This window comes from Oryx dammah, unplaced genomic scaffold (genome assembly GCF_014754425.2).
Source record: "Oryx dammah isolate SB20612 unplaced genomic scaffold, SCBI_Odam_1.1 HiC_scaffold_18, whole genome shotgun sequence".
Taxonomy (NCBI): domain Eukaryota; kingdom Metazoa; phylum Chordata; class Mammalia; order Artiodactyla; family Bovidae; genus Oryx; species Oryx dammah.
In genome coordinates this window covers 116,516,836-116,544,431 of record NW_024070202.1, presented here as the reverse complement: position 1 = coordinate 116,544,431, position 27,596 = coordinate 116,516,836, and the positions used below count along the sequence as shown (strand labels likewise).

Sequence of the window (27,596 nt, the reverse complement as noted above, 5' to 3'; positions counted from 1 at the left end):
GACGCATAATAAGTTAGTCACTAAATGTCTATAAATGTGGTTAAATGTTCACTCATTCATTTATAAATGAAATAAAGCAACATGGGAGCAGAATGGAATATGCTAGAGACTGCACAGTAGGGTTTTAAAGACACGCATAAACTGTGGTTATGTGGGATCTTTCCTCGTGGCTTAGATGGTAAAGTGTCTGCCAATAATGTGGGTAGACCCAGGTTTAATCCCTGGGTCAGGAAGTTTCCCTGGAGAAGGAAATGGCAACCCACTCCAGTACTCTTGCCTGGAACACCCCATGGACGGAGGAGCCTGGCAGGCTACAGTCCATGAGGTCCCAAAGAGTCAGACACGACTGAGCAACTTCAGTTAACCTTATAAACTGCGGTGCTGGAGAAGACTCTTGAGAGTCCCTTGGACTGCAAAAAGATCCAACCAGTCCATCCTAAAGGAAATCAGTCCTGAATATTCACTGGAAGGACTGATGCTGAAGCTGAAACTCCAATACTTTGGCCACCTGCTGCAAAGAACTGACTCATTGGAAAAGGCCCTGATGCTGGGAAAGACTGAAGGTAGGAGGAGAAGGGGACGACAGAGGATGAGATGGTTGCATGGCGTCATGGACCCAATGGACATGAGTTTGAGCAAACTCTGGGAGATGGTGAAGAACAGGGAAGCCTACTGTGCTCAGGTCCATGGGGCTGCAAAGAGTCAGATACGACTTGGCAACTGAACAACAACAACCAAATAGAGGAACAAGGATAGGATTTCATTCCAGGGACCAAGGGGACAAGAACAGAAAGCGGCAGGAATGCGACTCCTGCGTGGGGTGAGAGAGGGCCTGGGAAGGGGTCTTTGGATGAGGGGTGCGTAGCTGAGTGGACAGAGCCCGGGAGCCAGATGGCGTTCAGACATGCTGAGGTCAGCGGAGGGAACTGCAGGGAGAGAAGCAGGGGAGAGACCCCGAGGGCTGACCTGTGGACACAGGGAAGGGACAGACCAGGGGCCGCAGCGCCCTTGGGGGCCACCCTCACAGGTCTCAGCCCTGCCCTGAGCTTCAGTCCTGGCTCAGGAGTCCTGGCTCCGACAGCACTGATGATTACACGCGAGCCTCAGGTCAGCCCCGGGTTTGGATCTTGCTCTCTCCTTAGCCTCGGTGCTGGGCTGGCTGTGAAGGGGGCTGCAGCGGAAGCCGTGCTTGTTAGCGCTGCCCTGGATGCCCCTCTAAACACTTAGAAGGTTGATAGAAACGTGTATGAGGGCTGTCACGCAATGAATCAAAGACACGCAGAGAGACGATAAAATCTCGACGTTCTGTTCATACTTGGGCTCCGGCTGTCCACAGCTCTGTGTTCATGGAGCAGGCTGACGTGACAGGCCCTGGGCCCAGGTGCTCGCCCCGAAGTGTGGGAATGTCCGTCGTCTTGCTGGATGGAGGAGACAGAGCTCCAGGGGATGCTGCTAACTTCCAGCCCAGACAGGCAGAAGTCTGAGCGGCTTCTTCACCTGGAAGCCTCAGCCCCAGCAGGGCATCGACCTCGCCCCTGGGTGTCCAGTGGCCTGGCAGGTGGTGCAGCGGGCCAAGCTAAGTCCTAGGAGCCGAAAGCCTCATGTGAGCAGGGTTGTGTCATCTCCACTGAAGGCTGTGCTATTCAGGTCTGGGAACCAGAGCTTCTTGATGACGAAATGCCACAGCCTTCGTTCTTCTATCCATCGCCAGCAGCTCCAGAAATACGTATTGGTCCATACACAGTCTGGCTGTGCAGAGCCGGACTGTGCAAAGTCATCGCCTCCTGGGAGGGCTAACACTGCCTGCTGTCTCCTTCACACTGCTGCCGTCAATATACAGCAAGAGAACAGACAGGAATGCCTGAGAAGGCCCATGAAGCCCTTTGCTGGCCCAGCTGGGAACCCCATGGTCAGAGGCATCCTTAAGGATGCTGGGTGCTGGGCATGCAGCTCCGCTCTTCCTCTCAGCCAGGAAGCAGCAGGTGGCCCCAGGGCAGGGCTGGGCTCCTGGACCTGGTCCTTCCTCCAGGACCCGCGATTCTCAAAAAGAAAACCCCTCCTCCTAGATCTGTCTGGAAACGAGCGATGATGCTTGGGGTGGAGCCCTCTTAACTGCTCGTGAGGCTTGTGCTGGAGCGCCCGTGAACAGCTTCTTCAGGAAGTTTCCACCCTCCCTGCCACCGACTTCCCCGAGGACTTGTCCTTACAGAGCACTGCAGAGGGGACGATCATGGGGAGCAGCCTGCGAGGCCCCCACATGCCTGCATTCGGGCGGGAGAGGAGGCCCGACACTGTCCCGGGCCAGAACTGGAGCAGACAAGTCAGCTGGCCTCTCTCGCGGACCAGGTGGAGGGTAGGGGGGTTGAAACCCCCAGCCTGACAGGGGTGGTGTCTAAACAGTACAGCCACCTTGGATAACCACCTGGCAGTCTCTCGCCAACTGAACATACGTTTACTGTACGACCCAGTGATTCTACCTCTAGCTATTTACCCAAGAAAAATGGAAACATGTGCCTATAGAAAATTCTGTATGCAAACGCTCAGTTTTATTCATAACAGCCTCAAGCTGGAAACCACTCAAATGCCACATGGCAAACGCATAAAGGAATGACTGTCTCTCCACTCACTGGGCCACTTCTATGCAATAAAAGGGATGACATGCGTCGGCAACAAGGCGGGTGAAACTCAAAAGCAATTATGCTGACGAAGAATCCCGTCACCCAGGATTATGTAAGGAAGTCTAGAAAAGGCAAAGCTAGAGGGGTAGATGCCAGGGCAACCACGGGGGCTGGAGGACAGGCTCACGGGCTGTTTAGGGGAGACAGAAATCTTCCATCTCGGCCGGGGAGGTGCTTCTGTGATTGCACCCATCAGTCGAAACTTGATGAAACTTTCTCACTGAAACATACGGGTCTTACGATGAGCACGTCCTGCTGCAGGGACCGGTGTCTGCTTGTCTCCCCAGGGTCTGGACGACCACCTGCACTGCTGTCCTCGCGGCCTGCTTTTCTGGACGAGGCTACTACCCTTGATGTTTAATTTGTGCCGATGTCACCAGCATAAATAAGACAAGGGGCTTTGAGTCCAGCCCCCAGGGGGGACAGCCTGAAGCGCAGAGAAGGTGGCGTGAAGACAAAGCAGAGGAGACGACGCCACAGGTGCTCATGTGGCCGGCCCACTGTCCATCCTGGGCGAGAACAGACTGGCTCGTGGGGGCGCAGCAGAGTGGAGTGGACGCCCTGCTGCAAACACCAGGGGCTCATTCTCCAGGGGACTCTTTGGGAGGAGGTCTGTGGGCGGGAGCAGTGCCGACCTCAGGGACGCAGACAGAGCCTTCCCCGGTGGCTGGCTCTCAGGCCCGGCGGGAAGCGTCCCACATGCTCACCTCTAATTCTGCGTGACTGAGAACGCGGCCTGTGACTCTTCAGAAGAGAAAGAGCAGCAGAGCTCGGCCAGTCCGTTCCATCAGTCCAGTCGCTCAGTCACGTCCGACTCTTTGCGACCCCATGGACCACAGCATGCCAGGCCTCCCTGTCCATCACCAGCTCCCGGAGTTTGCTCGAACTCATGCCCATTGAATCGGTGATGCCATCCAGCCATCTCATCCTCTGTCGCCCCCTTCTCCTCTCACCTTCAATCTTTCCCAGCATCAGGGTCTTCTCCAATGAGTCAGGTCTTCACATCAGGTGGCCAAAGTACTGGAATTTCAGCTTCAGCACCAGTCCTTCCAATGAACACTCAGGACTGATCTCCTTTAGGATGGACTGGTTGGATCTCCTTGCAGTCCAAGGGACTCTCAAGAGCCTTCTCCAACACCACAGCTCAAAAGCATCAGTTCTTCGGCTCCAGAATGCATCAGTGGGAACAGCGACTCCAGGCTAAGACACCAGGTGGCGCTCACGTCAAGCTCCAGCCCAGAGGCAGGCTCCATCTCATCGCGGTGGTATGGATGTCAGTGCTGGAGGCCTTTACTGCATATTATTAAGTAAATCTCCAAGGACTCTGTCAGCCGGAGACCTGCCTGTATCTCTCTGCTGAGGGGACAAGGAAATTCACGTTCATCGCTTCTTCCCAGAAACAGAAACAGAAGTTTCTCAGCTTCAAAGAGAATCCTGGGGTCACTTGGTGCTGACAGCTGGTGAAGAAGGACCAGCCGATACCAGATACTGGAAACCGAGTCACTTAAAAATGCTCTCTTGAGGCCCCATCCTCCGAGACCGTGGTCTGAGTGATTTGGGGATGGGGCCCAGGCCTGCTTCTCCTTATACTCGACAGTCTCATTTAATCCATTAATTCCCTCCACCTGTTTCAGTCAACATCAATGCACCCCCTCCCGCGCTGGGAAGAGTTCAAGGACGGGAACATGCAAGTTTAGGTTCCCCAAGGCGCCTCAGGAAATGACGCATCCCCCATCTTTTCATCTCATTTCCAAACGGGTTTGCTTGCTTGAAAGTCTTTAGACATGGAGGGTGGTTTTTTAAGGGCAGAAAAGGACTCAAAGGAAAGGATTGGTTGAAACAGGCACCCTTTGACTGTGGCTGACGCTTTGTCTCCCGACAGCTCAGACCTGCAGGGTCAGCCTCTCCGGCGGTTATTCTTGGGCATCCCTGTTCTCACACCCAGGCCACAGACACCTGGGACACAGCCAAGCTCCTCCCAGCAAACCCCAGTCTCTGACATCTAAGAATTCAGGAGAGAAATGGGTCCGGCAGTAAATGCATATGAAAACATTTCTAAACACACTGTCCAGAAAAAATTACATATTGACAACAAAAGAGCAATTTAAAGCAAGGATACATTTCAGCCTGAAATGGGAGGCAATCTGACTCCAGGAGCTCGGGGAGGCTGCAGGTGGTTTTAGAGGAGAGGGTTTTGATGTCAGGGCTTGAAGGATCAGAAGGATTTGGACACAAGACACACGGTCGGTGGGACCTACGTTTCTGGCGTCCGTGTTGTGGGGATGGGGTAAAGGACCGAGCGAGTGAAGACGGGACCACCTGTCTGCATGCAGTGACAGCGCATCACTGAAGTGGTCCTTCAGGGGAGACTGCTTCCTGCACCCGGAAGGCATCACGTGTATGCTTCTGCCACCCCACCCCCCTCACTGCGGGCGAGACTCATGGATCACAGCATCCTTCCCCAAAGAGCACAGGCACAGCTTTAAACTCAGAGCTCCAGGAAGCCATTAGAATTGATCAGAGCTGGCATGGAGTATTAAATTTATTTTCTGTCCAGAGGTAGGGAAATTGTGGGGAGAGTGATTAATTAGATTTGGCTGTATAATGGGAGGCCTTGGTTCCCCCACGAAGGAAGCCTGTAGGACTCTCTGCACACCGAAGCAGGCACTTACATGCACCATTTCAATATCCTACAGAACTCCATAACCTTTCCATGAACCCCATGAGTCAGGCATTTTATTTCCATTATATGGACGGAGTAAGAGTGCCCAGAGAAGCAAAGTAACTCTTCCATGACTACACAGGTAAAGAGGCTGACGGGGGATTTATTCCCACATCGATTTGATCCTAGAGCTCATCCTTTTGATAGTGCTTGCTAACTGCTTGTAATTCGGGGGAAGAAGGGAGAGACCTTGAGGGGAGGGAGCAGGAGAAGCAGCTTAACTAAGATCCAGCCCCGCAGGCCTCGGAGCTGTCCGCAGTGCTGAAACGCTGGGCCGCCAGCAACGGTAGCATCCTGCCCTTTCCAAGAGTGGTTAGTCTGTAAGTCGTGTCTGACTCTTCCGCGAACCCGGGGACTGTAGTCCACCAAGCTCCTCTGTGCATGGGATTTCCCATGGCAAGAATACTGGAATGGGCAGCCATTTCTTTCTCCAGGGGATCTTCCCAACCCAGGGGTCAAACTTGCATGTCCTGCGTTGGCAGGCAGATGCTTTACCATGGGGCCGCTTGGGAAGTCTTGCAGGCCTTGCTAGAGGCACGTAGAATGCCACTCTAAGGACTCTCTCTTATATTTCAGCCTCATGTTGGCCTTTCCTGAAGATATACAGACAATCCTGTTCACACAACTCCTGGCAGCTCTGCAGAGTGAATGTGTCCAGTGGCAACATCCTGGAGAAGGCAGTGTTGGGCCATTGACACTGCCGGGGATTCTCACTGCCGCCCTCATGAACTCGCTACCTCGAATCTCCTCACGCATCAGGCTCGACTCACAACAGGCACAGGCTGCCGAAGATTTAATTCGCGGGGCATGGAACATAAACCCTTGAAACCCATCTTCACTTTCTGAGCGAACACCAGACACCCACCATCACAGTCGGGTGGTTTCTCCACTGAGCCCTCTCGCACCGCACGCCTGCCCTGCTCCCCGCCAGGACCCCTAACTGACTCCAAGCCCTACTCACCCCTTCCCTGCCCTCCACTCTACACACACACACAAAACTAACCTAAGCCTGCCATCTGCACTGCGTCTCTCTTAGGCTTGATGTTCAGCGTGTTCTTCCTGTAAAGACCCATGGCACTCAGCTGGGGATTAGGTCTTCCACACCCCAGGGTCACCCCAGACCCACCCAATCCCGTCTTTCCCTATGCAGAGTCCCAGGAGAACAGCCCTGCTCCAGCCTGGCCTGGCACCCCACTAATTCCAGGAAGATGCTGGCTCACTGAAAAGGTCAAGCTCATTTAATGATTCACCCGACCTGGAATATCTCCTCTCAGTCTCCATCTATTAAACCAAACAAAATAAAACTTACTCAACTATAAGGCTCTGCTCAAGCCAGACTTCCTTTTTGAGATTCTTTATGGCATCTCTTTTGTGTTCAGTGTTTAAAATACCCATTCGAGGCATTTAATTTTATATTGTTATATAAGCAAGGAATTCCAACCAGTCCATCCTAAAGGAAATCAGTACTGAATATTCATTGGAAGGACTGATGCTGAAGCTCAAACTCCAATATTTTGGCCACCTGATGCAAAGAAATGACTCATTGGAAAAGACCCTGATGCTGAGAAAGCTTGAGGGCAGGAGGATAAGGGGATGACAGAGGATGAGATGGTTGGATGGTATCACCGACTCAATGGACTTGAGTTTGAGTAAATGCCAGGAGGTGCTGATAGACAGGGAGGCCTGGTGTGCTGCAGTCCATGGGGTTGCAGAGTCAGACATGACTGAGCAATGGAACTGAATTCAACTGGTATGTCTGTGTCCTTCCTTTTCAAGAAGCTTTTGAACTCCTTAAGGAGAGAAACCATCTTGCTCAATACAGCACTTCACTGCTGCCGTACCTTTTCTGCTTCCACTGGAAGCAAAACAAGAAAGCCTTAGAAATTAATTGCAGCAAGTCAAGTTGAGATGAGATTAAAAAAAGAACTTATTGAGCACTGAGAATTGTAGATTATTGAGGCTATAGACATCACTTTTAAGAGAGAAGTTAAAATCACATGGGCATTTTAATCACCTGAGTGTCATGGAACAGGTCTTTCTTAGCTTTGAAAAATTTTTAAAGGGAATTTTATTATGGTAGGGGTTATATCATTCCTCTCCTTGTAACAGAAAGGATTTGAGCTGGCTAGAAAGTACAGTCTGATAAAATTTAATGATGAGACTACAAATACATATTGGGGACATATTAAAATGTGAAGAAATAACATTCCCAGGCAGTCACTCAGAGCAAAATTCTCTGCTGTGCACTGCACATGTATCATTCCTCTTAACTCTTATCGGGTGCCTATGAAGCAGGCACTGTTGTTAACAACTTTATAAAAGCGTGGACACGAAGCTCCATAGAAGTACAGTGGCTCTCGAGGTCATACAGAGTCAGCTGCCAAATGGGACTTGTATTTAGGTCTATGTGACCCCAGGGCTTCAATCTCTAACTCCTGTGTCATGAGGTCAGGCAAGGTGCTGGGCACTGCGGTGTGTTCTCAACCTAGCTTCTATTTTCTAAATGAATAGAATGCTCTTCTATGTCCCAGCCTGTAAAGTTAGAGGGTAACCCTGGGAAGAAGGAATCTATGTCTCAGTTCATTGTTTTCACAGATGTGACTTCATAAGTCAACCAGAATTCCAAAGGAATACAATTTTGTACGGTTTGTTTGGTAAAGGTAAATAAGCAAGGTTGGGGCAACAGTATCTACAGAAGACGGCCTGACACGTACACGAAAGTAGCTCCACGTACTTCTCAGTTTCTGCTCTATCATTGCTCTGTTTGCCAAACTCCAAAATGCCAATGCTATCTAATTAAGGGGTATGCCCAATTTTTCTTAAAAGTGATGTCTGTCATGGAAGGATTGAGTTTCTCCAGCCCATATGATTTCCAGAATGATCCTAATAGATATGAAAAACTGCAAATTACATAGGAATATAATTTTTTAAAGAAAATCACTCAAGTCAAAGGGAAAACTAACCCAAGAAAAAACTCATGTCAGGAAAACTCCAAGAAACAACAAATCTACCAAAAACTGCTATGAAAACACAGGATGGACCCTTAACAGAGAACATTTAGCTGGCTACCATTTCTATCAATCTCTGTCATGAAGTGTTGCTTTACTTTGCTGCAGTTCCGATATAAACACTTAGTAAAACACTCTATATTAAATATTAACTAGCTCTAATTCTGGCTTACTAAACAAATGTGTGTAAAAGACACATGTCCTTTGAGAACACAACTTTTGAAAATTTAGTATGTGAAAGTCAAACACCCCTACCATGAGGCTCCAGATCTTTGAACAGATGAAAATTCAGCCGGCTTGGGGTTCTCATTATGACTCGAGCTATTGCATGTGCCCTGGGGTCTGCCCCAGGCTCCAGCTGCGGAGGTCAGAGCTGGGGATGGAGGGGGTGAAGCACGGGTTAGGGAGGCCTCCTCCTCCCTCGTGAGAGAGACAGGAAAGAGGGTTCACCCACCCCAGATTCTTCCATCACTGGCAAAAGGGAAGGAAGCCAGAGTTTAGAGGGCACTGAAAAATTAATTCGGTTCATCTCTGTGATTGTTCGGAAAGCCTGAAGCTAAGGGAGAAAATCTGTTATAAATGCCAAGTAATCCCATCCTGCAGACCGAATGGCCTCAGGCTGGAAGTGAGGGACTGAGGGAGAGAGGGATGAGAGGAGAGGTGAGAAGAAGGGAGAAAAAGATACGCGTCTGTGTCTCCAGAAATCTCAAGAGGCGCTCCCATATGTTCTGCCCTATGAGTAAATGCTAATTTAAATGTTTTCATAGAGACGTTTCTATTTAAAGAGACAACTGTGCTTTCCTCACCACCCCAAGCCCACCTACAGGGCTGTGCTCTTGCCTGGCCACCAGACAGGGCGCTGGTACAACTGACTGAGCTCAACAAGCCTCTCTTGGACACTGAAGCTGCATAAGCTCAAGGTCTAAAGGCTCACCCAGTTTGGAAATCCACTGTGTCATTAATACAAAGACTTTGAAGATACTCGAAACTCTTTTATTTATTGTTCATAAATGACCAGCCAATGCTAAAGGAAATCAACCCTGAATATTTACTGGAAGGACTGGTGCTGAAGCTGAAGCTCCAACACTTTGGCCACCTGATGCAAAGAACTGATTGACTGGAAAATATACTGATGCTGGGAAAGACTGAAGGCAGGAAGAGAAGGGGACGACGGCGGGTGAGATGGTTGGATGGCATCACTGACTCGATAGACGTGAGTTTGAGCACGCTCCAGGAGATAGTGAAGGACAGGGAAGTCTGGTGTGCTGCAGTCCACGGGGTCACAGAGAGGCCAAGAGTGGGACACGACCTAATGACCGAACAATAACAAAATGATCTTATGAAAAAGAGGAGGAGTTGGGTGGTCAAATAGTGAACGCCATTTTTGTAGATGCCTCAGTTTACGTGATGATGAGATTGTTTCCCGTAAGTGCAGCAAGCATTCTGTTACATCTTTCAATCCTATGAAAGTCCTTATGTAGCTGAGCAGGGCCCTATGGGGCCTTCCTGGAGGAGACCCCTCCCCAACCCACGTTCTCCACCTGCCTCTTGTCTGGAGAAAAACGATAGCCTACCTAGGTTTCCCTCAAGTTCCCAAGAGGAAATTTAATCAGAGAAGTGAGAAGATGCAAACAGAAAGGGAAAAAGCCAAACAAGGCAACATAATAATAGTTTAGCCATTAACCAAAGTCAAGGACCTTTAGCTCCTCCTCCAGGGCTATGGATCGTATTCTGAGCCACGTCCTCTGGGCTGTCTTGCAGATACTGATGCCCCCACCAGCTGGGAGAAGTTAACTGTAAGCTGCACACAAGCACGGAGACCCCAGACCAGTTGGAACCAAAAGGGCACGTTGACACTTACTTACCTCACCACAGTCAGTCAGAAGGCTGTCCACGAGCAGGCCACGTAACCCACAATCCCCTCCCTCACCCTGACTTTAAAAACCTTTACCTGGAGCCTTCAGGGAGTCTGGGCCTTTTAAGCACCAGCTGTCTGAACTCCTTGCTTGGTGCCTGCAATCAGTGTGCGCGTTCCTTCACCACAAGCTGGTGTCAGCAGATAGCCTTTACCACACTTGGGCACGCAAGTCCACGTTTGGTTCGGTAACACTTAGGGAAGCAGTGAATCAGCACGGTTAAAAGTCTGATTCTACAGCTGCAGTGTAACACCCAAGGGGACCGTTTGAGGTGGATGGTGAGCCCAGTGTGTTGGAGTTCAGGCCTCCTGGACACCAGCCATGAGAAGGCAGGGAGGAGGAGAAGGATGATTCCCTTGCAAGAGCGACGTGCCAGGGTGAACACGCAAGAGACTCAACCAATACGCGAAGGCAGTGCTGATTACCGTGGTTGTTTAAAAACATGGAGAGCAGCTCACTCTCTGCTGACATCCCCTATGGGGGGATTATCACCCTCATCGTGAGCACTGAAACCAAGCCTTCAGCACAGACCACCTTGTCCTCAGGTTTGCAATCCGTCTGGCAAGCTCTCGTGCCAGGAGAACATATTTCTCCTAAATGCTAACTGATGCAGTAAAATACGTACACCATGTGTCAAACACAAAATGCTTTTAGAGTTTTGAGTTTTACGAATTTATCCTTCATCTAGGATAAATTCTATTGCTCCCAGAAGAGGTAGATAAATCTCAAGGCATAATTATACCCCTGCTGGCCGTGACCTTTGAAGGTGCATATCTCCTTGAAAAATAATAGAATACTCCCTCCTCTGTGAAAGACATCTGAGTTTCTATCTGAACTATGCTTTAAATAAAACATGCCCATGGATACTTTATTTTCACGACAGGGGGTCATCTTTAGTTTCTTGGGGCTTGAGTTTTCTAACAGTCTAACAGAAGTGACTAATCACATTTTGCCGCGTATTTACACGCATCCTTTATTTATCTGAAGTCCAGAATGAAGCTATTTTCCCCACGCTTGTTTTCCAAGGATATGCTCATATTCTACCCAACTTAGTTGTGAAACATCCATTTTGTGATCAGTGCTCTCCTACAGAACAATAGTTTTTAAATCAACTCCTGCTGTTTGCATTTGCTTAGGAAAACTAGGATGCCTCCCGCTATGTCATCACGGGAAATCGCACTATATCGCCAGCAGCACAACCCAATGTCTTTGAACATTTCCTGAGCACCTCACCTTGTCAAAAAAAAGTGAGAGAAACTATGGGAGGTAGAGAAGAGGACCAGAAGGAGGGCGGCGTCGGGGTGTGGGGAGGGGGACCGTAGGGAGTGGAGGAGGGGAGGGGAGGAGGGGGAAGAAAGAAAAAACAGAAATGGAAGCAAGGAAACACCGTCCTTGCCTCACTCTCCTTGTGCTGCAACTGGTTTTCCACGCGCCAACTCAACAAATGGCTTCATCCAACTTTAACCTCGAATCAACACCTCTGGATTCCAAAGATGAGCCCCTGATAACACACCCCGCTGTGTATACCCAGAGCTGAAAACTCTGCCAAATCACGCAGTCACGTCTTTTCCTTCCCACTCACACTTCTGGGTCCCAAATCTTCCTGTTTTGAGAAACAAGCGGCGCTTGGGGTGCTGCCCTTTCTATTGTGTTTATAAACCGGGAACCCTCCTGGAGTCAGAAGGTGAATCACCATGCCCTGGGGGGACTGCAGGTGATTACAAATCATAGGGGTGGAGGGTTGGTGATTGGGGGCCAGGGCAGCATCTTACCTTGCAGGATCTGGAACCTGGGCATCAGAGCAGGAGGTGGGGCAGCTGCTCTGGGAAGGGGGCTTCACTAACGGGCGAGGAGCTGGACTCACTGACACCCCTACCCCCACTCCAGGGCCTGGGGGCACCCCAGAGGTTCCCACAGCATCAGGACACTTCATGTCAAAAGCTAAGGTGCCATAGGAATAAAGCAACTAGTCAGCGCTCCACCCCACTCTGTTCTGCAGATCTCTCATTAGAAGAAAATGAAAGAACCATCTTACCCATGAGGGATTTTGCTCAGGACATAATATCCAGTATAGGAGTGTTGATATATCTGAAACAGACACACAAAAAAACAAGAAACAAAAAAAACAAGCATTGAGATCATGGTGGTGATTATATTTTTCAAATCACTGTGAATCCTAATAAACAAGCCTGGACCAAAAGCATGTAGTCAGGAGACCAGGCAGCCAAGTCTTTTATGTACTCAGGAAGTAAATTTGCATATCATGTCAGTCTTATTTCCACCATTTGCATGTGGTTTACTGGGTAGCCAGAGGCTTGGTACTATTTCCATGACTACCTGGTTTGTGATTAAATTGGGGCAGAGATTTCCAGCTCAACTAATGTAGCACAGAACTAACGTGCACGGTGCTCATCGGAGGCTTCCTGACAGCCAGCTGGACCAGAGATGGGGAGACCCCGGCCTGGTGGGAGGTCCCTGAAATCTCTGGCAGAGTCCACTCTGTACCCTCGGTGAGCTGTAGTACCGGAGCCAAGATAGGCTTACCTGGGCAAACTCCTGTCCCCTGGACAATCTGACGTGCATGCTTTAGTTTCAGAGAATGGCCAGTAAATTAAGAGCTCATTGCAAGGGGAACGTGGCTTTCAAAACTAAGGCAACAACAGCAACATAGCCCTCAAGTCTCAGATGTCCCTCTTCAATTCCTGAGCCAGGAGATTATTCCCCAACCCATAAATGCAGTGGTCACCCCCAAAGAAGGGAGAACCTGGCCTCTGTCCTCTCTAGCTTTCTGGAGAGAGACCCTCTGGGGGTGTGGAATGTGATGTGTTGGTTACTCTGCAGGGATGAAGTGAGAGCCGTATTTCACTTCCCTTCCTCTGGAAACTTCTGAGTGTTGGTGCCCTGGGTGGGCCAGCGCTCACTGACTAGCATTTTAAAGCCAGCTTGCTAAAGATAACGGGTGAGGGACATGCAGGCCAAGGAAGACAGAGCTACCGCCAGGTGTGTGCAGTATGGACACACTTGGGCTGAGGACGGACGTGAGCCTGCAAAGGAAAGCGGGGGAGGGCCTGCTAACACCCAGACTCTAGGCCTGGCCTGGGCCCCCGGATTAACCTCGTGGGGATCCCAGCCATTTGGCAAAAAAAGGACCCAGATATAAAAAACAGCACTTAATGCTAAAGAAGTTTCGCTTCCAGTGACCCCAGGACTCCTGCACTAGACCCTGGGCTGGTGTGCTCAAGGGCAGGAGACGGTCATCCAGCTAGGGGTCTAGTTGAAACTCTGGTCCACAGCTTTGGGGGAGCGAAATCATGACGAAGACCACCACGCGCTCCCGTAGCAATCTGAGCAGGACCCCGCCCCACCCAGGCCCAAGCTCCGGTTCTGAAGCACTGCAGTGCTGCTCCCCCAGGAGAAGAAGGTGGGGCCGGGGTCCCAGGCCCTGTGTCCTGAGCAGACTGGCGCTCAGAGAGCCCCTCGGAGGTCCGGGAGCTTTGACAGAGGCTGCCTCTGGGAACGGAGACAGGAGCGGAAGCTGGGCGGCCCGTCCCGTTTCTCTACGGTCACGGCGTCTGCGCTGGGCCGTTCCGTCTCTCCAATGTTGCCCTTTCATGCTGCCTGTCTCACTCCAGTTTCACGGTGACCCCAGGCAGGCACCTCTGTTTGCTGAGATGGGAAAGTGAGGCCCTGCGAGGGGCGTGGAGCATGCAGCAGAGATGGAGGCATGAGGAGAGGAGGAGGGCTGGGTCCTAACTCAGTGACCCCGGCGGGGTCAGAAATGATGGCCCGAGGCTTCTGAGCACAGGCTGTAAACGGTACTGAGGCCTCGCAGCTCCCTCTCCGGTCGTTTGCTCTGCGGGAGGATGGCTGTCAGATTGTGAAGACACTCGAGTGACCGTACGGGGATGAGCCGAGGTTCTTCCCCACGAGATGACCACAAGCCAGCAAGGCACTGGGAAGCTTGGAAATCGATTCTTCACCCCCAGTCAGGCCTGCAGGCGACACGACCCTGACTAACAACCTCACAAGAGAACGTGAGCTGGGGCCACTCAGATCTAAGATGGCCCTGAGTTACTGACCCATAGTAACCATGAGACAGGAAGTAGTGGTTGTCTTAAGCCACTAAGTTTCGGATAGCTTCTCACACAGCAGTTGGTAAATAATACATCTAGTTTAAATCCAGATGATAAAGATTAACTATTAAATCAGAAGTGGACAGACTTTTGAGTTTCTGGATCCCCTCCCTATAAACTTTCAGCAACTTCTAAAACAAATAGACAAATTACCTATCAAAGAGTCTGTACAGGAGAGGGGAGGGGTGGGGGGCATTATGGACCAAAGCATTGGGAAAAAGCCTTTGAGTTTACCGTAGAGAATGGTCCACAGCACAGGGGATGAGGTGGTCAGGACGGGAGGGTGGCGAGCATTTCTGGAGCACATTCTATGCAGTAGGCAGAAGGCCAGCTCCTCAGCATACGTGAATGTGTTCAGTCTGCATGGGCTAGGTATTATTAGCCTATCTTTTGGACAGGAAAACGGAATCAAACCCATAATACTTGAGATCCGTTTCTCTCTAGGCACATACTGGAAATTGCCTGAGCAAAGGGTACAGCTCTTAATTCTCAAGTTACAAGTCCAGGTTGCTTGTTGTCAACTGAAAAATCCAGGATACCAACAGCCATAATATATATGCAAAGTAAGGACATGCACTGTCTTGCTTGGTCGAAGCCCTATTTATTTGACCCATCTGGAAACGGTGATTTCAGTTCATTCTCTGGTTATGACATTCCCAAACCCCTAGACTTACATCTTCACACCTCTTTAAACATACCTGCAAATGACCTGAAATTCAACTCTGTGGATATCTTCTGAGTGGGACCAAAGAGAAAAAGGAAGACAAAACTAAAATAACCTAGTAAGGATAATAGAATAAAACGATGAGAGAGCTATCTCTGTACAATTCTGCATCTGTTCTGTCAGGCAGAAAGAGAAAAAACCAGCCTATATGGATGGGAAATGTAGCAGAATATCTGGAAAATGAAACCGCTAATTAGAAACAGTCAACCAAGATGAAAGAGAGTCAAGAAGTAGAGATGGATAAAACCTGAGGACGCTGGAGTACCTCTGTGCCAAGTACGTATGTAAAAGCAGCATTCCAGGGTAAACCGTGGATGCAAATGAGAAGCCTTCAGCAGGAAACTGCAATTATGACTCAAGAGCTGCTCTTAGAAAATGGGGAAGTAGGAGGAAGACGAAGTGATTTTCTCAACGCTCCAAGATGAAACAAGCAAATCAAACACTCTCCTCTGCAAAATATTCCCTCAACCTGGAGCCAAAAGAACCACAGTCACAAAGAAAACTTTGAAAGAGCACAAATTTCAAGTGTTTTCATTTGCACAATGCCTTATCTTGAAAGACATTTAAAAAAAAGTTACATCTCCCTGAAAGAATTTGAGATAAAAGCCTTTTGTGTGTGTGTGTGGGTGTGTGTGTGTGTGGACTCTATCTCTTGTATTTATGCATCTTTCTTTAAAACAGACTCTAAATACTTCTGATCATGGAAAAAAAATACAAAGAGCTGGAAGTTAGTAAGACCGCATTGTTATTTCTGTGTGAGTGAACTTTTAGAAGTTCATGAATATAAGGTTTCTTCCCACACCATCAAATTTCCCTTGGAAAATAAATGCATGAAAATCTGTTACCCAAAATACCATTCACAAGATGGAAAAACAATCTCATTGTATTGTTTCTTTCTTTTTTTTTAAATATATCATACAACATGGTTGACATAGGCATTCAATAATTTGGAAAAATAACCCAATGTTTGTCTTGGGCTAGGTTCATATTTGGTCTGCATCTAATTCACCTACAATGCGGGAGACACAGGTTCGATCCCTGGGTTGGGGCGATCTCCCGGAGCAGGGAATGACGACCCACTCCAGTATTCTGGCCCGGAGAATCCCATGGACTGTATAGTCCATGGGGTCGCAAAGAACTGGACATGACTGAGTGACTTTCACTTCCACTTTAATATTTCTGAGACATCACTCTGTCCACAGCTTGCTTTCTTATCCTCTCCCACATCACTCTCTGAGAGACGCAGACTTTGATTTCCTCTGGTCTTTCCTACCGCAGCCTCACCAGGTACGCTGACATGGCCTCACTGTACGTCCTCTTCCTCTATGGAATCTCCCCCTCTTGTGGTCTTAAACCACGACTACCTGAACATTAATTTCATGCACCTGTTTCCTCAACGGTAGGCCAGTGTATCAGACTCACCCACTGACTTCTTTGTCCACCTTAGGTTCACAGGCACCCCAGACTCAATATTCTCTGGAAGAAACTCTTCAACAACCCTTAAAACCTCGTTTTCCTTTCGTATTTCCTATCCTGGTTGGTGGCTCCCTCATCCCCTCAGTAAACTGAGCTGGAAACCTAGTTTTTCCGAACTCCGTTCTTTGCCTCCTTCCTTCTCTGGCTCAATTCCATATATCGCCAAATGGTGCTGAAATAATTTCTCAAGTCCTTCTCAAATCCATCACCCACCCTCATCCCCTAAGGCAAGTGCCCTGCTTCAGACCCCTGTCCATCCTGCCTCTCCTACAGAAAGAAGCTACCGTGTTCTTCTCTAAGACTAACTCCTTAGACCTTGACCCCATTCCCTTCTGCTTCCTGTTGAACTTGATTATCAACTCTTCTACCACAGATTACCCCGCCTTATATTTTTCATCGGGCTTCCCAGGTGGCTCTCATGGTAAAGAACCCGCCTGCCAACGCAGGAAACTCAAGAGACGAGGGTTCGATCCCTCGGTTGGAGAAGATCCCCTGGAGGAGGGTATGGCAACCCGCTCCAGTGACCTTGTCTGGAGAATCCCAAGGACAGAGGAGCCTGGCGGGTACAGTCCACAGGGTCACAGAGAGTTGGTCACGACTGAGCGCACACACACACACACACATTTTTCGTCATTCCCTCTCCATGGTTTTGTCTCTCCGATCTGTTGAATTAAAATCTCCCACATGAAAAACATCCTTGGGCATTTCCCTCCTCCCCCAATTCCTTCTCTTTAGCTAGCTCAGTACTTTATAAGGAAAGTCTGCACTGCATCACTTTCCATCACGTCAAGCCCACTGCCTCATCCTCCCGACGTTCTCAAAGTGCCACCTCTGCATGTCTGTCCTACCGCCGTGCACGACAGCGTCTTCTTATTTTCCAGCCCGCTGGCTCACTCTGCAGTGCGTAACAAAGGTCACAGGAATCCTTCTCCCTTCTTCGTTCCCAGGCAGGTCATCGGCCTCCGTCTCCTCCCTGCCTGTCCTTTCTGCTCTGCAGACCCCTTGAACGGATGCAGGCACCAACCTGCCACCCACATAAGTCCCCCTCATTGGTCTGCACTCTTGGTCTGGAAGGACATTGCTTCCTTATGTGACGTCTTCCTGAGTTCATATTTTCATGCTTGATCTACTTGCTGACTTCTAAGCTCATATTTTGGCTTATGTTGGGCCTTTCAGCATGTTTTTTGCTCCAAATTGTCACACCACAGTCAATATTTTGAAAACCAAATAAATTCTTCTCCTCCTAAAAGTCTTTTTTCTTCAGCCGCACTGTGCAGCATGTGGACCTTAGTTCCCTCTTCAGGGATCGAACCTGTGTCTCCTGCGTTGGAAGTGTGGAGTCTTAGCCACTGGACTGCCAGGGAAGTCCCCTAAAGAATTCCCTTTTATGTTCTTGCATGTATCTGGTCTCTCGGTAGAAGCAGCTTGGAATCAGCTCCAACCATTCCCATTCCTTCCTCCTTTCCTACTGTCCAGGTACAACTGGTTTCCAAATTTCACTGGACTGTGACTTTGGAATGAACCTTAAATTCACAGCACAATTTCTACCCTCAGTAACACTGCCCTAGTTTGATGTCTGAGTGATCACAATGACCTTCCAGGTGACCTGCCAGCCTCTGGCCACAACTCCCCTCCTCCCCAAGGCCTGGAGAAGTCCTTCTTCACAACACAGGAGTCAGGAGCAGTGGGTGGCTGTGGTGGTTTGGAATAGTTTTGGAGTAGGATGCAGCCACTCCTCTGTATCCACTATAATTACAACACAGTTTTATACTAAGACATATGTTCAATTCCCAGCCTGCTCATCATTTGATGGGGGAACTCAGACAAATTACTTAACTTCTGAGCCTGAGAAGTAACAGCTGTGAGTATTTGCTTAGGAAATTTAAGCCATGAGAAAGGAATCAAGAATGCTTGTGTTTAAATTTGAAGAACTATATAGTTAGCTACTAGCACTGTATAGAATCCAGAAAATTCTTTTTTTTTTTTTTCACTCTTTTGGGCTGTAGGAAAACAGGAATTCCACAGAGGATGGCAAGGTAGGAGCTGACCTCTTCCAAGGGGTGGGAGAGACAGGAAAACAACTGAGATTATTGCCCTCTGGACTGGCTGCTGGTCAGCACCACCGCTCCATTCAGACTGAAGGCAGGAGGAGAGGGGGACGACAGAGGATGAGATGGCTGGATGGCATCACGGACTCAGTGGACATGAATTTGAGCAAGCTCCGGGTGACAGTGAAGGACAGGAAAGCCTGGGGTGCTGCAGGCCATGGGGTCACAAAGAGTCGGATATGGCTTAGTGACTGAACAACAAGCGTTTCAATAATGAGGTGGATGGTCCCCTGAAGGGTGAGCTCCCCAGCACTGATGGGGTTCAGGCAGAGGCTGGAGAGCTGCTGTGGGGGACGCCCTGGAATGGCTGTGTGCATTCTTAGGCAGGTGGCTCCAGGGGACAGGATTCCCCTTTCTTGTCTGATCCTACATTCTATTTATTTACGGGCTTTGCTACTAGCTCAGCTGGTAAAGAATCTGTCTACAATGCAGGAGACTCAGCTTACATCCCTGGGTTGGGAAGAGCCCCTGGAGGAGGAAATGGCAACCCACTCCAGTATTCCTGCCTGGGAAATCCCATGGACAGAGGAGCCTGGCGGGCTGCAGTCCATAGGGTCAAAAAGAGTGGAACACGACTGAGCGACTAACACTTTTCCTTTTCCTTCTATTTATCGAGGAAATTAAACATATTAGAGGGTACAGATGAGCTTGGGGTAAGATTCTCCCAAGCTATAACCAAGGACGCCATGGATGGAATAACACATGGTTAAAGAAATAAGATACAGGAATGTGAAGTGAATAGAAGCTAAAAGTATCAGGAAAGCTTAACACAGGAAAAAGTCAGACTGGGCAGGGAAAGAACGTGAGATTTGGAAACCAGATGGTGAAAAAAAGAAGAAAGAAATTTATCCACACAAGATGCATGCTGATGAGTGAAAAAAAATAGAAATCTGAAGGGAAAAGATAAAAACGCTAAAAAAGTAGCTGGAAAAGGTAAGATGTCTTGGTTTAAAAACTGGAGAAAATAAAGCATTTACCCAGAGGGTCTATCTCCTCACAGTTTTGAAGGTTCTGTTACCAAAAGAGAAGGAATTTCATTAGCTTCCAGCCGGCAATACAGTTCCCCTGAGAATTAACACACAGCCAGCCCCAGGAGAAAGCAAGCAACCTGCCTCCCAAACCCAAGCCGACGTCCCCTGGACCATGACGGATTCTCACACACTGTTCGTGATCCTTCTGTGACATTCTGTAGCTGTCCCCTCCAAACCTTTTTGAGAACAGCTTTATGGAGGAGTGATTTACACATCAAATACTGCACGTAGGTGACTTCCCTGGTCGTTCAGTGGTGAAGAATCCGCCTTGGAGTGCAGGGGACTGGGGATGGAACCCTGGTCGGGGAACAGATCACACATGCCTTCCAGCAACTGAGCCCAAGCACCACAGCTACTGAGCCCAAGCACCACAGCTACTGAGCCCAAGCACTACAACTACTGAGCCCAAGCAACACAACTACTGAGCCCATGCCACAGCTAGAGAGTCTGTGTGCTGCAATAAAACGATCCCACACGATGCAGCTGAGACCGATTAAGCCACATGAATTAATTTTAAAAGTTACAAAAAAGGCACTGCACGTATGTGATTTGTTGGAGTTGATGAGTCTGGACACTTGTGATAGTCAGGACCAAGGCACCAGACACACCCAGCACCTTCCACGGCTTCTGTGTGTCCCCGACAACCTTTCAGGAAAGCAGCAAAGGCCAGATAATTAAGCCTGGAGCCCTGGTGCCCCCTCGGTCAGTGGGGAGAAGTGAGGTGAGGAAATCTACCCTCTGTTTTTTCAAAACTACGTCACGAGTCTCCACACTCACGTGGTGTGTTCCTAAGACTCGGTCCCGACATGTTCTTCTGTACAACCTGCCCTTCTGGTTGTGGACGCCCTCCATCCACACGGTTAGACCAGGGTCAAGATCAACCCTCACAGAGCAGCTGCCGTTCCTCCAAGAAGCCCTCGAAGACCCACTCTGCGGAACGGCTCATGACCCAGAGGGGGCTTCAGGGCCTGCCAAAGGCTCCCCGAATAGTCCGTCCAGATCCTTCTCTGAGTAATGAAAACAAGTGAGCACATCTCCAATATCTGATGAGACAAGAGCTAACCAGTTTGTAGGGTCTTGCTGGGAAGAAATGATGAATATCCTGCCCGGAAACCCTTTCACTTAGTATTTGGAGAAACGGGCCCAGCTGAGGGGTCTCGGTCTTTTGAGGAGGGAGACCCATGGGCCGAGATGCTCTAGAGAAGATGCTCAGGTCAGCGGGAGTCGGACAGAGAGCCGGGTGAGGGATGCCCAGGGCAGGTGGTCTGCCCAGGGGAGAGAAGCCCGAGGGCAGCCGGAGGGCTGATTCTCGGTTTCACACAGCCCCGGGAGTAAGTGCCCGCAGCCTGTTCTCATGTCCTCCACGCGGGAGGGCGGTGTTGACGAGTGCACGTGACAAGGAACTCCATCTCAGCCCTACGATGCCGGCTGCTGGTGACGGACGCTAGACTGGCTAGGCTTCCAGGCCCCTGGTAGTAGCAGTGTGGAAGCAGAGCTGGCAGGGGCAGCAGGAGAATGCCATGGTGACACTGAGCCCGGGGACTCTACATCCCCCTCCTGTTCATAAAGCCCCTCCCCACCTCTGTCCTGTCTCGTGCCTATGTTAAACCGTGCAGGCACTGAAGCCTGGATCGGGGCGCTCAAGCCTTGGGGCGTCACGTGTGACAAGCCCCTGACGGTGACACAGTTGGTGGTGTCCCCCTGCACGCAGAGTCCACACTGCTTCCTCTCCTAGATTCTGGAGAAATCCCATCTCATGGCAGAGTCGGTCTCTGCTCAACTCTTAATCTCCTGTTTCATTCATGTCTTATTGGGCTCTACCCCCAATGACTCGGCATCCTGCCAGAACATCTGGCCTGGTCTCTGTGAATCTCAAGTCCTGATGTAGAGGTTGATGATGATGGAAAGGTTCCTGAAGGGCCCAGTCCATATTCAGTACTTGTATCTCAACTCCTTTCCTCCAGGAGTCACTGTTTTCCCACCAGACTTTCTAAATTTAAGGGCGTATGCTCAGTCATGCAGGCATGTCCAACCCTTTTGCAACCCTATGGACTGTGGCCCACCATGTTCCTCTGTCCATTGGATTCTGGAGGCACGAATACTGGAGTGGGTTGCCATTTCCTTCTCCAGGGAATGTTTCTCACCCAGGGATAGAACTTGGGTCTCTTGCATTGCAGGCCCATTCTTTACCTGTGAACCATCAGGGAAGTCCATAAAATTTAAGAGAGTAGGTTTCCCCTTGAACCTGTAGTCTCTCCAAACATCTAGTTCTGCTCTGGGTGTTAATCCAGCCCCAAGAACCTCTAATGCTTTGTTTTTTGACCAAACCCATTCATCAAACTTCTTAATAGAGAATGTCTCATCCTCTGGGTCCTTCACCCACAAAGCTCTCCAGATATCAGTGACTCTGAGAACATCTGAGCCTGAAAACAACAGGATTAAAACTGAGGATGCCTCTAAATAAAGATCTTAAGTTTCAGAGATGAATAGCACAACTTTCAGCTGTGATTCGGGTCACGTTCCCAAATACCCAAGAGAGGAACACCTCTGACATCCAGGAATAGCTGAGTAATTTTCTTTTAATCATTTCCTGTGTCTCCACTCGGACACTGCAATTCAAGGAGTGTGTCCATGTGTCTCAGGCTCATCTTCTGGAGACAAATGATATCAGTCGTAGGGTGCTGGGAAGACATCTGAAGGAAGTGGTTCACGAGGCTTTCCTTCCTTCCTAACTGATTTTCAAGGACACACGCCCACGTGCCCTGACCTCTCCCCGGCTCCATCACTGCATGTCCTCAGTGTGGCAGCCACTAAGAGACGACGCCCAACGTCCCCGCTCTTCCCTGCCGACTTCTCCTTCTTCGCCCTCTCTGTGCTGCTGACTCTTTCCTGATCTCGCTTGAGGACACGGCATTTTCTTTTCCCTTGCTCGCCTTTGTGTCTCTTCTAGCCTGCATATACTGCCTGTAGGATCAGCCTCGTGGAGATGCAAGGTAAAAAAAATAAAACCTCCTGACATCGTGGATGTCTTTAGAATTTATAAACCATTTTCTATATCCTTTAACGTGACCCTCACAACACCTGCTCCCATGACTGGGTTAAGTTTCTCTTCGATTCTTCTTTTAAATAAAGAAATGGAGGCTCAGAGATACAACTGGTTGGTCCAAGGTCACATAATGTCAAAGAAACAGACGTGGGAAGTCAGGGTCTTTTTTTCCCCCACATGGCTTCACGTTGTTGCCACTGTAACATGCTGGTCAGAAAGCTTCTCCCACCCTAAGCTGCCTCTTCTTTAGCAGCCAGAAAGGATACCAAAAGATCCACACTCAAGAGAGCAATGTTAAGAAGAAAAGAACTAAGAAGGTCTATGCCAGAGCCGCTACTAGCTCCCGCCCTGCATAAGATCGGCGGTCAGCCAATGCCGTCAAGGCCTCGGGGAACCTCACAGAATCCCAGAGGTCCTGGGGACAGAGCGGGACGTGGAGAGGAAGGAGGTCACCGAGGGGGTCACTGGGGGGACGGTCGCTCACTTTCAGCTTTTCAGGCTGAGCTGCTTCTGCACCACTTCCTTGTACGGCAGCTCACCAGCTTCTCTGCTGCCTCTCTGAGTGTATCTCAGGACCCTGACCCCTGGTTCCTCGTGTCAGCAAACAGTGAGTGCACCGGACTCACTTCAAGGACAGGGCAGGGAGATGGAGCATAAATGTCTGGTTCTCTCCTCTGGGGAAGGGTGCTGATGCAGCCAGGGCTCACTTAGCAGTTTATCAGCACAACATAAAAACCAGCAGCGGCTGTCCCCGCTTTATAAGAGGGTGCACCCGGGCCCGGCTGTGTCCCTGCCCAGGCCTGTGCCGAAGTGCAGGCTTGAGAAGTCCAGGCGGTCCCTCCTCTCCCTTCGCTGCTTTACTCCTAAAGTCTATAGCGTGTGTGTCACGTGATGCTAAATGGATGATTGATTTTCGGCAGGTCCCCCCCCCCCCCGCTCACGTGACATTTCCAGGCCTCCGTTTTCCGTCTCCTGCTCACCATCACCCCCTGGCTACTCTGCCCCGCTGATCACTCATCACCTGTCGTCCGAGCGCCTCCTGACTTGGCTCCCCTGCAGCAGGAACTCTCCGCGCTCACACGCGGGAGGGAGGTCTGGACCCGGGCCGTTTCTCTCACTCCCTTTAACACGTTGCCGTCTGCCCAGCGCATCCTGACACACCCTTTCCCTCACCTCCACTTGCACTCCAGCGGTTCCCCTCACCTCTCGAGTCCCCCTGCTCAGACTCTCTGATGAGTTGTCAAAACCACCCCTCCCCTGCCCACAGTCGGCATCAGTCGGCTGGGGCCGGATGAGAAGTGAGGGCTGTGGCTTCCCCGAAGATGTGCACAGAGCCGCAGCTCTGCGAAGACAGGACCAGGCCACAGCGGTCCATGGGGGAGGCTTAGCGCCGCCCGGAACTGAGCGCCAGAGGACGAATCGTCGGGTCCTGGGGGTGCTCGTCCCAGTCACACCCGATGGAGGCTTCTCTACGCCGGACAACTGCGCCTCCGAAACCCAGCATGCCGCATCCAAGGCGGATTCAGCTTCACGCCGACAGCTCTTAACCCACAGGGTCCCTTGAAACAAAGCCTTTGTGGGTAAGACAGACGATAAACCGGGCCGCCGGTGACTGGAGGAGCTTCTGGAACCCAGTGGGTAGAAATGGGCTGAGCACCCTCTCGCTCAGAGGCCCCAGCCGTCGTGCCATCTGCACTGGCATGCTTCGCGCGGTACTTCCTGCCCCCGAAGCTTGGCTCCAGTGCGCTCTGCTCTCTCATTTTCATGACCATCTTTGAAGGTTTCATTCTCACTCACATTACTGTTTCCTGTGCACCTCTTACTAGGCTCTGTGGGAGGCTGCATCTGTACTTCCCCCCCCAACACCCTCCCACTCCACCTCTGAGATGGCTGGTATTTCTGTTTCTTGAGACCCTCCCCTCACCCATTCTCAGCCTCTCCTTTGCTTATTCTCAGAGGCCTTTGCTTTCATTTTCCAGTTGCAAAGGAGACGGTCAATGCCTCTGACACACAGGCAAGCCCCTGGCCACGTGGACACCGAGAGTAGGAAGAGGGGGGATTCTGGCAGAGGCTGCATATCCTGCTCTCACTCCAGCTTGTTTTCTGTCCCCTTGGCTGTCTCTTTCTGGAAGATTCATCCCGGGTGAGCGACAGGCTGGGGCTTGCATCACAGCCCTGGGAGTGCCTCCAGAGAACCCAGCGGGTTGGGTTCAGCTGGACACCACACACACACACACACACACACACCAGGGGTACTCGGGCACCACCACGGTCCTCCCCGTGCTTCCAGATAAGAAGGTCTGGAAGATCACCCTCCTCACCAGCCTCTCTGATCTCTTCTTGATCCGGAATCACCAAACATCATGCCACTGTGACCATATAATTTGCCACCCAAACAGGCACAGAGAAAGTGGACTGATTGGTAATCAGTGCTGGAGAGACAGGCACAGCCTGTTTGTCTGCAGCTGTCTGTTCAAGACAAACCAGGATACATGGCTTCCCCCGTTACTGTTGCCTCGTGAGCGATCCTACTGATGGGAGAATGAAAAATTACATCCTCAGTTTAACCAGGGGAAGGCGCGAGAAATCCAACAAGGACCTGGGGAAGGAGTCTGAAAACAGACAGAGGAGGAGGGAGGGGGGCTGTGTTGAGCACGTCTCTAAGGAAGACTCATGAAGCAACCAGGCTGCTGAGGCACCATCTGTGCATGCCAGCTCCTTACGGTGCATGGCGCCTGCCTCTTCCCCAGCATCGGGCTGACATCACACGCCACAGTCAGATGGTGCTGTTTGTTGGCAGATGTTGTGTGCCCAGCTTAAGGGCACTGGAGACGGTGCTGGGGCCGAGCAGGGCCATGACTCATAGGTTGAGTGAACACAGAGCAGGAGGAGAAAACTGGAGGCCAAGAGGCTGGAAAGACCGTTTTCCATCAAGTCAGAAGAGGGAGAATAAAGGCTTACAAAGCGCATACTGAAACAAATGTTGAACAAGCCCTGGAATCGATGGTTTTACATAAGTGCGGCTACGTGAACTTCTAATGACCTAGCAATGTCTCAATAATCCTATGAACATATTAGGGACCCATTCTCAGTCTCCCAAATCAGGCCATAGTTACTAGGATATAGCTTCCCGGATTAGGGGGTAAAGTAGATGCAAACAATAAAAATCCAGTATCCTGAACTCAATTGTACACAAATTTGTATCCTTGAGACAAAAAGAACTCTTGAAAATGATGGGGTGATGCTTCAATTTTCAGATCGAATAACAGATTATCATCTATGAATGTCACGAGAATTCTCAGTTTTAAAAGATTTCAAAACGCAGGGCATCCTTAAAGAAAAGTACAGGTGATCCTAAAACGACATTTATTTGATTTCATGTGAGTTTATTTGTCACGGTGGATGGGAGGAATCCACTGGAATGAGATGGGAATGTACTGTCTGCAGGCAAGGACAAAACTGTGTCCATGAAGGCAGGACCTCGGTGCACGGTGACGGAGGAGGAGGGTGTTCTCTCTGGCCGCTGATGGGCCAAGGGTGATAGGTTGCTGAAGATTCTGTGGGCAGCGTCGAAAGGAGAAAAACTCCTTGAGGACAAAGGCAGCCTTGAGGCTGTCCTGGTAATTTAGAGGGAAAAGCTGCCGGCTGCATGCGTCATCGTGACGGTTCCTGCCTGCTTGGCAGTTCTGCATCTACTGAAATTCTGTGCTCTTCACAAGACGGCTCTAAATATATCTCCTGGTTTGACAATCCCGAAGACACACGAGGAATCCCAGGATGCGGTGCCTCCAATACAAGTCTTAAAGCAGGGCTAGAAGCAAAGGCAGAGGCGTGCTAATGGACGGCACTCAGATGCCACATGGAGTCGACGGGGCTGACGTTGAAAACTCCTCAGTCGACACTGACTGTACATTCGCCATATGCTCAGGGTCCTCTAATGAGCAGTTACGGAAGAATCCTTCCTTGTTTGGACTGGGCTGCTGAGTTCTGCAGAGCTGTTCCCTGAGCTAAAAATACTGGAGCTAATTAGCTTGCTCTGCTCTTCGGGACTTGCCAGATGGCAACTCGAGGCTGCTCTCAGAGCTCGCTGCCGTGGCAGAGCGTCTCACAGGGCGGTCCATGGACCACATACATGCATTGGAATCATCCAGCGTGTCTGCTAAAAATGAAGATTCCTGGGTCCACCCCGTAGCATCATCCAGTGTGTGGGGCTTCGCATCTGCCTTTTGACAAAACCATCCGGACATGTTAACAGGGGTGCCCCTAGTGAGCACGCTGACATTTGAGAATTTCTGTCCCAAGGTGCCTGGTTGGCAAACTTGGCTCCACTCAGAGTTACCAGGGACCTTTTAAAGCTCAAGTCCCACCACCAGAGAGCCCGATTTGCTACATGGCTGTCTGGTGATTCTAACGTAGGAGCAGGCACACACGGCCTGGACCTCTAAGCACACCTCTGGGTGTTACTGAACACTCACACATCTACAAGCAAACACACCAAGAGAGGACTGAGCCCTGGCGCACGCGGGCTCCCTGCTGTCAGCTTCATTGCTGAAGGCTCTCAGAGCTCGTTCATGAGTTTCCACCACAGCGCTGCAAACTGATCACTCCCCTCGTCGACCAAAAATCCAGATACTCCTTCCAGCCAGTGCAGCCAGCTTCTGTGGGCATGTTCACATACCCCTGGTGGCAGGTGAGCTATGGAGCAAACGTCCTTTCCCTGACCCCAGCTCTCGGTTTCATACGTACTCAGAGGA

General features: G+C 50.2%; 1 protein-coding gene across 3 annotated transcripts in view; it reads right to left on the bottom strand.

The window, feature by feature from the left end:
* DPP6 (dipeptidyl peptidase like 6) overlaps nt 1-27,596 on the bottom strand; it is a 966,644-nt gene that overhangs the window by 188,791 nt on the left and 750,257 nt on the right. For all 3 annotated transcript variants that reach the window (XM_040260134.1, XM_040260132.1, XM_040260133.1), the window contains exon 6: nt 12,360-12,412. In XM_040260134.1, the coding sequence (XP_040116068.1) occupies nt 12,360-12,412 (53 nt within the window). The remainder of the gene's footprint in view (nt 1-12,359; nt 12,413-27,596) is intronic.